Source organism: Peromyscus californicus, unplaced genomic scaffold, assembly GCF_007827085.1.
Source record: "Peromyscus californicus insignis strain IS unplaced genomic scaffold, ASM782708v3 Scaffold_4__1_contigs__length_199733344, whole genome shotgun sequence".
NCBI classification, from domain to species: domain Eukaryota; kingdom Metazoa; phylum Chordata; class Mammalia; order Rodentia; family Cricetidae; genus Peromyscus; species Peromyscus californicus.
Genome location: NW_026294562.1, coordinates 95,643,820 through 95,658,425, shown reverse-complemented (window position 1 = coordinate 95,658,425; position 14,606 = coordinate 95,643,820). Strand labels below are relative to the sequence as shown.

The following is a 14,606-nucleotide window of genomic DNA, read 5'->3' as shown; positions in this document are numbered from 1 at the left end:
CTTGATGACCAACGTACAAGACATCTTTAGAGAACCTTCACTCCTTGTTCCAGTTCGGTTCTGTGATATGAGGGAGATAGTGTGTTTCACTGTGGCATTCCTTAGTTAAAATGCAAGGGATGTAGGAATGTTCTTCCACGGGCCAAGCTTCATACAGATCACATGCTCTCCCTCCTCCCAATAATTTTAGATAGCTACCTCGACTTAGAGTATTAAAACAGTTTTAACCATTGACATTTATTTATTTATTTAGTGTGCACACACCACGGTGCACATAGAGCAAAGAACAACTTTCAAGAGTCAGGGTTCCTGCCTTTTACCACGTGGGTCCACAGGGGCTTGGCAGCAGGAACTTGTGCCGCTTGAGCCACCTTGTCAGTCCAAGAAAAAGGATTTTTAAGAAACTCAACTATTATGGCTAAAGTCCCATTGGCCTCTTATCTCATCCCTGCCCTTCTCCCAGAAGAAAATACTGCGAAAAGGCTGTGAGGTAACCTTCTGGAAGCTTCTCTGTTTCCCCACATATATGTAAGTAGCTGTGGAATTGTGTTGCATTTCATCATCATGCCATGGCCACTTTGGTATCTTGCTTTGTTCGAGACCCATCTAGTATTTCTATGCTAGGCATAAATATGAGCCTCATGTTGTGGATGCTGCAAGTAAGTGGTCCATATTATGGACAAGCTATCTTTTGTTTAACTACTCCCCTAGAGACACTTTCCAACTGTGAGAATAGTCACATAAACAATAAAACAATACAAAAACCAAATTTTATAGTTGAGCTGTCCCTGAATTAATCCCCAAAAACAGAAAGCATACTAATTTACTACATAGTAACTTGAGCATATGATCTACTTGCTCTATAGTTCTTCATATGTAAAATGGGAATAAAAGTAACATTCATTTCACAAGTTCCTAGGAAGAAATAGATGAATGACTGTGTGTAAAGTGCTCTGAGCAGTGCCTGGCTTCTGTCGAATGCTGTGTAAATGCTTGCTGTGTGCTGAGGGTGCTGTGCTTGGACAATACTGTGTTGATCTCACAGAACTGCTCTGACCTTTGCTGTGTGTGTTATCCTTCTGTCTGTTTTGTAAGCATCTCAGGAAAGCAATGAGTTTTACTGAGCTCTGTTTACAGTATCATCATAGATGTGGTTTATCCCATTACATAAAGTCTCTCAGTGAAAGCAAGAGCAATTCCTTTCTTGCCCAGGAATAGGTAGACCTCTCCTAAGTAGTCAGTTTAATTTTCTAGAACTGACCTATCTGCCAGGATCTCACTATGTAGCCCAGGCTACCCTCATGTGATCCTCCTTACTTAGCCTCCTAGCCTCCTGTGTGTTCATCTTTTAACACATTAAGCTCCTTCTTCTTCTACTGGCTGCTAGAATGGAGCCTGCACTATCAGCATTTCCTACTGTGTGCTATGAACTCTGTGGCAGGCATTGTTCTGAACTTAGGACTCTAACTTATTTTCTTACCATAACTTTTGGGTCAGTTATTACAAATGGCTGCTGCAGTGGGTGACTATATAGGCAGACCTTGTATTATACTGTGGGACTGGTTTGAATGAGCTTTGTTATCAACTCAGCTGGTAGCTACTGTTCCCAGAAACCACCAAAAGTCTAGATGGAAGAGTAGCTGTGGAAGAACCACCTGTATGAGAACCACCTGCATGGGTTTCCTAGGTCTCTCACTGTCAGGGGTTAGAGTTCAGGCATGGCATCAGTGGTGCAAACATAGTGTGGGAGAGTAAGAGCTTCTGTTTATGGATGGGGGTATGTGGCACACCTCGGGGAATCACAGGAAGATCCAGGAGCAAAGGCAGAGAGAATGAGGCAGGATCTGGCCATCATGCAAATTGGTTTCCCATAGGAAGCCTTAATTGGTGGATTTAAAGAGAGCAGATGTTAGATCCCACCAAAGAGATAGCAGCCACCTTAAGTCTGGTTGGCAAGTGTCTAGTGCCTCTGCAGGCAGGAAGTGGAGGGAGACAAAGAGGCTTCTGAGTGATCACTGCTCTCCCGTTGGAGCTATCCTGGTTCTGTAGAACACTACCAACTCTCAGTGGTGACTGAACCTCACCAACTCTCAGTGGGAAAGTTAGACTATATTTAAAAATAGGTGTTACAGCTGCACATGGTGGTACATGCCTGTGATTCCAGTACTTGGGAGGCCAAGGAAGGATTGCTATGAGTTCAAGGCCAGCTTGGGCTACATGATGAGGTAAAGGCCAGACTGAGATACATGGTGAAACCCTATCTCTCACAAAACAAAAATGATGTTGCAAAGGGAACGTAAAATTGTAGCAGTTACTGCAGGGGCAGACTATAAATAACTGAATACAGCACAGTGGCCATGGGGACTTGCTGGAGTCTTATGGTCAAATCTGCCCTTGGCCTTCTCTTATCCAACTCCCTTTAGGACAAGTTGTGATTCTACAGCTGGACAGTGTCATTTATAAATAATGGTGGTTTTGACCTTGAAATCCAACATGCATTGTCATTGGGAGACTAGCTGCTTTCCTCTCTGTCTTCTGAAAAGGGGATTCATTTTGAGCCCTTCTGAGAGAGAATGTGTCCTGCTCCTAAGAGTTGTCCCTTACCAGTTCAGAAAAATAAATGCTGGTTATGACCCACCTCTGGATGCTGGAGGAGAGTCTGCCATGGCAGTACCTGGATATTAACTACTCTAGCAGCAGTAAACTGCCATCGACAAAGAAGCCATTGGTGATTGTGAAGGCCCTTTGTCTATGGCATGAAAGAGATTCTGTTACAGAGGATGAGATGATGCAGGCTTGAGCTGGACTGGAAGGAAAGGCAGTGGTGTCACCAGGTGACATCTCAACTGTGCCTGGCACAGCTGTCTGGGAAGTGCCCCAGACTCAGCCCACTACTGTCCCTTCCACAGAAACCCAGTGCTCTCTCTAGTGAGGCTCCATTTTACAAAATGCTTATTCCTCATGCTGTTCTCGGATGGGAATGGCTCTGTCACTTGCCCATCACCTGGAATGAAGGGCAGAGGAGGTGCTTTTCCTCACACACAGAGGTTGGAGAGCTTATTCTGGTAGCTGAAATGTGGGAGATAAGCTTCATGATAAGATGGGCCAACCCTGGGCCTCTCTGACCTGCCCATTTGCACAATTGTGCTTTTCTCTGGTGATTAAACACCTCCCTCAGGAATTGATCATTGACCAGCCCAGATTATCAGGATAACAACTTTCCCAATAAGCAGTGAGATCTAGTCTTTCAGACCAGCAACCCTCTGCATGGCTGCTTGTGGATCCCTGGTTTCAGCCTTTTATTTGGCATGGAGGAAGTGAGCACTGGTGGGCTGGGGGCCAGTTTTGTGCCATTCGGAGCTCCTACCTCACTCCCTCTCAAGTCAGGTTAGGCAAACCCTAGAAAGTGACAGCTCCTGTGTCTGTCTGGCTCAGGGCAGTTTGGAGGAGTCTGTCGTTCTCGGCCGTTTTGCACCTCCTCTCTTTTCTTTTCTTTCTAGTTCCTAGTTAACTTTACATTTACTATTTTCCCTGTTTCACTCTTTGAGATCCTCTGGGTATTATTTGTTTAGATTCCTCTCAAAATTGTGCCATTGAAGCTTATTGCTCTTGGCTGAGCACTGCTGAGACATGGTGTAAGGCAATGCTCTCATCATGGCTGGGTTTGGGGTGGACCTTGCAGTTGGTTTTCTCAGTTCTCCATTTGACTGTTTAGGATACAGTGAATCTGCAGAACTCTACCAGGAAACATTGAGGATTCCAGGACTGTTGTCCCACTTTTTCCCACATATATGCTTGGCAAGTGGTGTTGACTCTAGTCTCCTTCCAGAGCAGACCCTCCATAGGCTGTGTCTCCAGCTGAACCAGACCCAGCATGCCCCCAGCCAATCAGGTCAAGCCCTGCTGGTTGGTTGGAAGCTCTTTTGAGGCCCTTCCAGCCAAGGGTGAGGTCATCAGGGCTGGTTTCACCATCTTCTAGGACACACCTTGTAGTGGCATGTAGTCTGGTCCTCTGGGCTGTCTTGAAATCAGGTTTCCTGTTTTGGGATTGGGTTTGCACATAGCTTCGCCAAAACTGTCCTTATAAACGACATACATTGTGTCCTGCATTTGGAAGTGGGCAGTGTTTTTTTTCTAGGCCTTTAAGTGTGTTCTTTCCCCCCTCCTCAGTCCCAGGTAAATCACCACACGGCTGCTAGTAATGAAACCTACCAGGAACGCCTGGCCCGGCTAGAAGGAGATAAAGAGTCCCTCATACTCCAGGTGAGTCCCCAAGACTCCAGTCTTGCTCCATAGCTTCCCCAGGAAAGGGAGGCACAGGGGGAGTCCTCTGTTGGAAAGTGTTGTTAGGCTGTGAATCCTTCATTTATCTTGTGCTTCCAAGTAGCTCTCTTTGCACACTATAAACCCTGTGGGCAGGCTGAGACTGGGTATTAGCAATGAGCAAACTGGGGCCAGTCATCTGGGAGCCTGTAAGTCTGCTGAGGGAGATGAGTGCATCCTTTGTCACTAGTAAAATTGAACCTTGAGTGACACAGGCCTCAGGGAGCATGCTAATGGAATCCGGTCCATGAGTCTGAAGCTGGATCCAGACCGATCACTTGGATGCCAGATCCCCTGCTCTGGTAGCATGGGCCAGGCCTTTGCTGGCTCTCTTGCTCTGTCAGAGGAGCAGAGATTTGAAACTTCTCACAGAAAAAGGACACCAAAACAGCCTCTTGCTTTCAAAAGTCCTTGGTTGGACATCACATTGGGTGTTCTTCCAGAGAGCCTGCACTGCAGCAAGAGCTCTTTGCTGTGTTATCCTCAAATGCACAGCTACATTTAGCAAGCAGGTATTCAGTGTCTGCTCTGCATCACATACGAATTGATGGTTTAGAGAATGTAGAGATCAATGTCCTAATATCAGCTTCTTAAAAAGCTTGAAGGGAGGTAAATATGTCTGGTGATGGAGGCTGGGGATGCAGTCGTTAGAGTGCTTTCCTAGCATGCATGAAGCTCTTGGATTCCATCCCCAGTACACTGGGATTGTGCACACCTGTAATCCCTGTGTTTGGGAGGTGGAAACAGGAGGTCCAGAAATTTAAAGTTGGTTTGAGGCCAGCCACATGAGACAGTCCCCCCTCCCCCACCCGAACATAAAAATGACTTGTGCTGAAATGGAGGAAGGATAGGAGGGGGAAGTGGGGTCTGGTGTTGGCCCCTTAGTTTGGAGCAGTAGAGATTGTGAATGAGATGGAGGTATGTTTATTTCTTTTTTGTTTTATTTTATGTTTTTATTTTATTTTAAAAACATAGGATTAATCAATTCCTTTAGAAACTGGAAATTCTGAGCATTTCAAGAAGCAGATTAGGTTAACTTCTTGTCCTTTGGTTGTGCATCTCTCACCTCCTTTAAATGATTGAGCTCATACCAAACATAGAATTTTATAGGCTAGTTTTATTCTTTATTTACTTTCTTTCCCTCTTTCTTTCCTTCCTTCCTTCCTTCCTTCCTTCCTTCCTTCCTTCCTTCCTTCCTCTGGAACTGGAGTTAAAGACAGCTGTGAGCTGCCATGTGGATGCTGGGAATTGAACCTGGGTCCTCTTGAAAAATCAGTGCTCTTAACCACTGACCCATCTCTCCAGCTCCTTCATTGGCTTTTTGAATAATTAAATCATTATAAAGTAATTGAATATCCAATTTGTCAGATACTGGTTTTAGATCCTGTGGGTGTATCAGTGAATAAGACAGAGAGAGAGTGTACAAACCCAAACTAATACCTAAAATACTTCAGGTGGTGATAAGTACCATGGAGAAAAATAAATCCAGATAAGTGTGCAGACAAGAACTCCCGGCAGGAGGGAGGGAATCACAGATACCTGGAGGAGTGCATTCCAGGCAAAGGAACTGGTCAGCCCAGCCCACCCACAGAGATGGAAGTGTCCTTGGTGTGCAGACAGAACAGCAGGGGGCTGTTGTGGCTGGAGTCCCTGGAAAGAAGGGGTGGAAGCCCCCTTGAGGGGGTAGCAAGGGCCTGCTTTTATAGCACAGGTCCCTTGAAGGATGTACAATTTGAAACTTCATCCCCAAGACATGATTCATGAAATGACAATCCAGTTTAGAACTGTGTAGCAAGCAGTATGAAATTGCAAACTTTTGAACCAGGACCGTCCATGATTGAAACAACACATAGCTATTTCGAGGGGATTACGATTAATAAAGAAGTCCCATGTAATAATGCCCCTTTTCACAGCCATTTCTGTTCTTACCAAATTCTTGACTAATCCCTGTTTAAATAATCCAAACACAATTGGGGAGCTGTTGACTAATAAGGGTGAAAGTTGACCCTCATGGTTTCTGTTCCACCAGGAGCTGTGGGCAACTTCTTGCTTCTGCCCTGTTCAGTAGTGGCCCGTGGAGCTGGTTCTGTGATCCTCATCAGGGCACAGCCTCTTGCATAATCCACAGTGCGGTTGAGTCAGACTGAATGAGTTGGAGCCCTTGACCCAGAATAAGGTTTTCTGGGTCTGTTTGTAGAAGAACAAGATTAGTTTCTGTCCCCTCCCAATACCTAAAATTATGTTTAATATAGGACTGAAAAGTATTTGTTCTTACAGAATGAAGATAGGATTCTGAAATCTTTAGTGTCAGTTTCTTTACCTCCTGAGTCACATTAGAGTTGACCTGAAGCTCAGAAGACCCCTGTAGCCCTTTGTCTTTGGCCTTCTGTGCAGCTGACCTATGACCTGTACTACTCTACAAACCCCCACCAGCACATGGTCCCTAAGTGTGTTACAGCTTTATAAATTTTAATCCTTGTAGTGGCACCAGCCACAAAACACCTTCCCAAAACAGAAACCCTGAATTCCAGGAAGTACAATCATTCCCCCAGAGTCCCACTCTCTTGAAAGTATAGTTACTAGTTGAAAAGACCAGTGCTGTTGATAGTATTTAGGAACAAGGATCAAAACCAAATAAAAACATGTGATTAGAGAGATGGCTCAGAGGTGAAGATCTCTGGTTGTTCTTCCAGAGGACTTGGGTTTGATTCCCAGCACCCATATGGCAATTAACAACTCCAGTTCTGGGGTATCTGACACCCTTTTCTGTCCTCTGCAGGCACTGGACACACATGCATGCAGGCACACATACAGACAAAGCAAGCATGCATATAAAATAAGGAATGTTAACAGTAACACAAACACACTCACAAATGTGTTGTTTAAATGGGCCTAGTCACTGGAAGGAGCCCATCTTTAGATTATTGAGATGTCAGCACACCCTGTATCAGCTTCAAGAATGTTTCAATCATTCACTCCTATTTGGGTCTAGAAGTACAATATATAAAGTTGACAGGCTCATTTAAATGTGTGCCTTTGAGAATAGGAACTTTCTAATTCATACAATTCATTTAAACACTCATAAATGAACTTACATTAACTTCATGCTTCATTAATCATTAGAATTGGAAATTAACTAAAATAGCCTATATATAAAGGACCAAGAAGATCATGATTTACTGTTCATTGATTCCTTCATTTTTGAAAGGTTACCCATTCTCTTTCGTCTTCCTGGATTGAACTGTCTCATAATAAATAAAACATAGAAAGGATCCTAGGGGTCGTTTGGCTAATAGAGAAGCCTACCAAAACAGTGAGAGAGAGAGAGAGAGAGAGAGAGAGAGAGAGAGAGAGAGAGAGAGAGAGAGATAATAAAAGTGACTTGGTGTAAATGTAGTTTTCTTAGTATTTCCATAGACAATCTCAGGGTTCCTCAGGAAAAAATGACTTCTTTCTGCCACGTGTGTGTAGTGTGGCTTTGGTGTTTGTATGACTTAAGAGTCGTGTTTTGGCCTGTAAAGCACAGAAACCTTTCTGGAGCCAAGTTTTGTCAGTGCTAATACATGCCCTTTACGTCCCACATTCCTTAATTACTTCCAAACACTCACTTGATAGGTGAGCAGTCCCCACACCCGTATGAGAGAGGTAGGTCATTGGTTGGTTTCCATAAAGGTTTGGACTGCTCTTCCCCATGAGGTGGCAGAGCCCTGGCAAGAGCTGAGATATGCCTTGAAGTCGGGCTGCCCTATTAGAGGGATAGGGGCAGGAGTCCAGCCCGGAGGCAGCTCTCATGACTCTTGGGTAGGTGCGTTCCTCTCAAGTCTGTCAAGAGCAGGAAATGTAACCAAGGCATTTAGGCAGTGGCCAAGATTGCCTGGTAAGGTGAGATTCTAACTGGAGCTGCCTTCCTCTGGGATCCTTCCTCAACTCACTCACCTAAAGAAAGGCCTTCAACAGTAGGTTGCTTTCACAGCTCACCCACCCCATAGTGGGGACTTCTCTGCCTGACACACAGTCCTCCACTATTGTTTATGTTCTGCAACAGGTGAGTGTCCTCACAGACCAAGTGGAAGCCCAAGGAGAGAAGATCCGGGACCTTGAAGTGTGTCTGGAAGGACACCAGGTGAAACTCAATGCTGCCGAAGAGATGCTTCAGCAGGTATGGGCAGGTGGAGTGGAGGGCTTTGGGCCTGAAGCAGCTCTGATGTTAATGCCCCTTTATGGGCTCCTACTTACTCTCCTGTGATGCCTGGAGGTGGGGTTGGCTGTGCACTGTGTAATGTTTAGACAGCAGGTGAAACCAACCTGAACAGTGAGGGCGAGGTGGGGCGGGGCTGGCCGGTGGGAAATAACTTGTTCAGCTGGTTAGACAGAGTCCCAGGAACACTTTCTCTCTGCTGGCCATGTCATATCATTTTATCGTAGAGGCTGTCATCTGCCAAGGGGCGGCATCTGGGGTTGTAGAAAGTCAACATGTCAGCTTGTTTTCTGCCTCTTTCCCCACCCTCACTCTAGTCATTCCCTCTATAGTTTCTTTTGATTAAAAACTATGACATAAATACCACCTTACTGTAATTTAGTAGATATCAAAAAGGAAAGCAATAGTTAGCTGCTTCTTTACTTTGTAAACAGAGTCCATTTGGTGGTTCCAGTGTATGTACACATGATTTGCAAAGCTGTGGTCCCACAGAGGGATAGTCTAGTCCTTAGGGTTTGTATGCTTAAATATGGTGTGGTGGCTCTTTTCCGTTTGGAAAAATGTAACGGTGTAGCCATTGCTACTATGAATTACAATTATTTTAAGTCAAAATATCAGAATTGACCTAACCATCCTTCTCCCCCAAATAATTGTATCATATGTAAAAAATGAGTTGGCTACTACAAAGGGGTCCTGAATTGTCATGAAAAGTCTTTAAGGTCTGCTGAGCACACCGTTAGACTTTTGATTCAGTCCAGTCATAAATTTCCTTTGCTTAAATTATCCTTGCATTTTGGCTATTTTGAAAATTCAAGCATGCAGGAAGCTTCTATGTATGTTTGCTTTGTAGAGTCTCATCCTCTGTTCAGAGAACAAAAGTCTTTCCCTTAAAATGAGTGGATTTACTTAAATGACTGATTATAATCCTTTCCTTAGAGCTCCACTTTTAAAAAAAAAAAAAACTGTCAAGATCAGCCTGTAAACAGTCTTCGCATTCTACTGTGGATCTTAGAATAAATGTCATAGTTTCAGGGTGTCTTAGTTTTGCTTGGGTGCATTTGAAGAAGTTAAGGGAAGAAAGGGTAAATCAGTATCTTGATGGACATGTCTTTATAAATACTAGTTACCAGGTGATAGTGCATGCTGTTAATCCAGCACTCAGGAGGCAGAGGCAGAGGCAGGTGGATATCTGAGTTCAAGGCCAGCCTGGTATACAGAGGGAGTTCCAGGACAGCCAGGGCTATACAGAGAAACTCTGTCTCAAAGAACAAAACAAAACACTAGTTGCAGCAGTGTGGAGGTTATAATTAATTTGCTGTCTTCTCATTCCTGATTAATAAATTACACACTTCAGTTTGATTTTGTTTAGATTACATACCATTTTTCTTAACTTAGAATTTTTCCTCAGAAATTATGACTAGCAACAACAGGTCTTTTTTGGAAGAAAAAAATGAATCTATCTTTTGACTACCTGGGAAAGAAAATAGTCTGATGGGGGGAAAAATCTTGCATGAAACACACACAGGTTGCCTGAGGTGTGGTTTTGATGGGGGAGGGTAAGGAAGGAAGATGATAGACAATTGTAAACAGTTCAAAAAGAGACCATGGAAAGCAGAACATGAAAGTGAATACATGAGAAAATGTCAGAGGGATGACATTTCAGGAAGGTGGCACCTGGCTGGAAGCCACAGTTTCAGAGGTTGGAGAATGGCTGCATTGTAGTGCTGGAGTTGAGTGTTTGATTGTACTGTCTTCTGAACTGCTCTACTTCCCGCTACGGCAGTGTTTCTGTCTGTGGAAGAGTCCGATAGAGAGGGCCAGCACTGCCTAGGCAGAGGTTGGCTTATCTGTCTGTCAGCATTGTCACAAAGAAAGCATTTTGGATGTTTTTAAAGTCTTAGGTTGATTAGCTTTGGTATCCCATTTATTCTAATTCTTTGCCGTGTGCTGTGAGTGAGGTATCAAGCATCGGTTTGTTACGTAGTAAATGTGGTGTCATCTATCACCTGCTACAGTTTAGAATAAGGGTGGCTCAGCATTTGTCGCTTCTAGAATTTGACCAAGTTCTATGTCTATAACTTTCAGTATGGTTTCTCAATCTTTTTTTTTTTTTTTGGTTTTTCGAGACAGGGTTTCTCTGTGTAGCTTTGCGCCTTTCCTGGAACTCGCTTTGGAGACCAGGCTGGCCTCGAACTCACAGAGATCCGCCTGACTCTGCCTCCCGAGTGCTGGGATTAAAGGCGTGCGCCACCACCGCCTGGCAGTTTCTCAATCTTTTAAGGGTAGCATTTCATAAAGGTTACAAGTTCAAATTATGGGACACATTTGAACCTCAGCTCCCGTTAGATGTTTGTTGGACTTGGTGATTCCAGCTCTAGATCTTCCGTTCAGTGTTGTGCTGTTGTGGAATCTGCTCGATGCTGTTTGTGAAGACCCTTGGTTCTTGCACCACAGTGCTGATTCAATGCTGTTTATAGCCAGGATGTATATGTCCTATGAGCTGGGGGCAGGTAGGGACTTGCCTAGTTTGGCTGAGATATCCTTGGCTGCAGGGCTCTTGGCTTCTGGTGGTTGGAACAAGAATGACTCATGGCCTAGAGGCAGAGAATGGATACAATTGCTTCTTTCTGCTAGCCTGGGAGACCATTCCTTTCCTGCCAGACCTGACCCATTGCTCTGGATGAGATCTTTCCCTGTCTCCAGTAGGGCCTTCTATTTGCCTAGTACCCATTACTTCCCCTGAATGTGCTGGTCCAGATAACACTGATACATCCTGTCTAAAGGTACTGTTATTGAGTGCTAGTTTACTGCCTTTGTGGACCCAGTAATGCAAGATAGTCTAGTTTGTTGCTGTTCTACGCCCCCCCCCCCCCCCCCCCCCCCCCCCCCCCCCCCGCCGCCCAGGTAAAAATTAAAGATTTAAAGATATCTTAAAATTTTAACAACTCATTTCCATTTTGAAATGTCCTATGTGAACTACAGAGTTAAATTGCTATAGGTCATGCCTGACCTGGAGATCTCTAGCCTACACTGTATGCTCTAGACTGTCTCCCACCCACGGGCTGGAATAGCACTGGGAGACTGTCTCATTTACTTAATTACTTAGTTAAGATACCATGACCAAGGCAATTTATAAAAGAAAGAGTTTATTGGGGGGTTCATATTTCCACAGGGTTAGAGTCTGTGATCATCATGGCTGGGAACAAATAACAGCAGGTAGGCAGACATAGTGCTGGAGCAGTAGCTTACATCCTGTTCCACAGACTCGAGGCAAGAGAGAGATAACTAGGGAATGATGTGGGCTTTGGAAACATCAAAACTCACCCCCAGTGGTACACCTCCTCTAACAAGATCACATCTCTTAATCCTCCCCAAACAGTTCAAACAACTGGGGACCAAACATTCAAACATATGTGCCAGTGAGGGCCATTCTCTTAAACCATGACATGGACTTAAGAAAACCCAGATGCAATATGCATAGCCCCAAACTAGTGCTTTGTTAAGCCCCAGCAATCCCACTGAGATGTCTTTTCTCATAGCTGGTATACCAGTGTCAGACTTCTTCCAGGAGCCCAGGAGGCAGAGATTAGCTTCTCACCCATCTCATGAGGCAGGCTTCCTCTGACTTCCCCAGACTGGTCCAGCCCAGCCCCTGCTCATCACTGATCTCCTACCTGCTGCAATTGAACATGAACTCGTCCAGTCTCCAGGAGAAAACAGAAAGACCTCTCCTAGTAGTAGATAAACCAGAAGTATACAGAACCAGCACAGGGGCAGGTCCACCTAGACGGCAACATGCTTGAAGATACCTTGGGAAGGAAAGGAGGATGCAAGTTGTCCTGACTTTGTGAAGGCACTACCCTGCTCTGAGAAATAGGGAACAACATCAGTGTGTTTCAAGCCTCCAGTGTAAACTATAGAACCCCAGGGTTTATGTGAAGCCAACTGAGGTGTGGAGTGACTGGGAGTCAGTGAGCATGGATGTTGATCTGGGAAGGTCAATAAATCTGTTCTTATTTCTTTTAATTTATTATTATTATTATTATTATTATTGTTATTGTTATTGTTATTATTATTGTTATTATTAGTGATGCATAGTGGTGTATGTGCAAGTGAGGCAGAGAGTTCAAAGAGACTCAGTCAGTGGGAAATGAGGCTTGAATGGAGCCAGAGTCGGTTTGGAAACCCCTTTCCTGCAGTGTTCCTCATGATCCTAGCTCCATGGCAAGGCCGGAGCCATTGGCTTCAAAGGGCAAAGGGACAGGGTTTTTTTTGCTTTCTTGTCTTTCCCCAGCCCATTCTTTCATCCTGGTTTCAGATTGCCAGGCTGGCTGCAGTCCCCTGTCAGTAATTCCCTGGGTCATGTTCCACTCATAAAGATGGAGGTAATTGCTTCAAGATGTGGTCCTCTAAGGAGAGAATGAGTTGAAAGGCAGATTTTTTTTTTTTTTTATCAGCTCCAGTCAGGGCCTGAGCCTTGGGAAAAAGGAAATGGCCGTTTGCTCTGAGATGTAAACTTTTCTTCATCTCTGGGAAAGGAGATGTTCTTGTGCTTCTGGAAGAAGTTAGTGGTGGCGGTGAAAAGAGAGGAGCAAGTGATAATTTTGTTCATTCTTCTTTCTAAAGTGTCCTTACCCAGTTTCACAGTCCTTCACACTAAGTGAAATAAGCCTTCCATGCCCCTCCCTCCTCCTCCTTGCCCCCTGTCCTTTAAATTGCAGGCAGTCTTGCAGTAGTTAGGAGCAGGAGGCACAGTGCTGCTTGGGAAGCTTCCTTCCCTTACCCTCAGTCTACTGCCCCCCTGCTGCTGCCTCCCTGCATCCATCATGGTAGCTGCAGGACTCTAAGCATCGCCCAGTGGGGTCCTACCCTGTAGGTCAGGAAGCCTGGGCAGCTTCAGACAGGCAGTTTGCATCCAGAGCTGATTCCAGTGCTGGGAGTGACAGCTAGCAGTGACACAGGAACATTTTCCTTAGAGAAGACAGAATAAAGGCAGCCAGCAAAGGAGGGGGAGAGCAGAGCGAATGGTCAGGGACATCTGGTAAAGGGAAGATGAGGCGACAGATGGGAACTTATGCTGAATCAATGCTCCGGAGTCTGTAAAAGCCTAGAAATAAAAGTTACGGCTGAAGTTTAAACACTGGATCCTAGAAGTAAGACTGTGCCCCTTACTTAGGTGAAGGCAGCAGGCAGACTGCAGGCAGACAGACATCTTGTTGAGGAGTGCAAAGAAGAGGAGGCAAGGGGGAAGGGATAGAGGGAGGGTTCTCTCTCTCTCATATATATGTATATGTATATGTATATGATGTATGTGTATGTATTACACACACAGCACACGTTTACTTATGCAGAGACAGGACCTATGAGTTTGTGGTAACTTTAAAGGCAAGGGAGTTCAGAGGGGAGGCTTCTTTAGAACGTCAGAAATTTGATCATGCTTATAGCCCAAGGAATGAGAGCTGATGGTGAAGATGAGATTAAATGCCGGTCAGAGTGCATGATTGATGGTCCTATCCCAGACTAGCGCAGAGCTTGGTGGGAGCTCCTTCCAAGGCAGCACAAAGGTGAGGGAGTGGTTAGGTTCCAGTGAATGGGAGTCCATCGGAGTTACTAGCTAGAAGAAGATCAAGGGACACCAACAAAGACTGCTTACTGGTTAGCTGCCCAGGTAACTGATATTCACCAAGTTGTGAGGATACCTTGAAGGGAGGAAGTGGGAAGGTCAGTCAAAATGGTGTAATTGAGAAACAAAATTCTGGAAGCACTACTCTCTCTTTTTTTCCTCTTTCTGTGTGTGTGTGTGTGTGTGTGTGTGTGTGTGTGTGTGTGTGTGTCTGTCTGTCTGTCTGTCTGTCTCTACCCTTCTCTGTATCTCTGTCTCTCTCTAGCTCTCTCTGTTACGTGTGTGTGCTTGTTTGTGTGTCTGTTTCTCTGTCTCTGTCTCTGTGTGCATGCACGTGTGTGTGTGTGTGTGTGTGTGTGTGTGTGTGTGTGTGTGTGTGTGTGTCTGTCTCTCTGTCTCTCTCTCTTACAGGGGTTGGGGAGGGCTGCAGTGTAGCCCAATCTGGGTTCCCCCTTCACTCAG

General features: G+C 44.9%; 1 protein-coding gene across 1 annotated transcript in view; it reads left to right on the top strand.

Moving 5' to 3' along the window:
- The window catches only part of Ppfibp2 (PPFIA binding protein 2), a 165,516-nt gene that overhangs the window by 92,367 nt on the left and 58,543 nt on the right, over positions 1-14,606 (top strand). Inside the window, 2 exon segments of the mRNA XM_052762533.1 lie at positions 4,171-4,263; positions 8,369-8,482. Coding sequence (XP_052618493.1) covers positions 4,171-4,263; positions 8,369-8,482 — 207 coding nt within the window.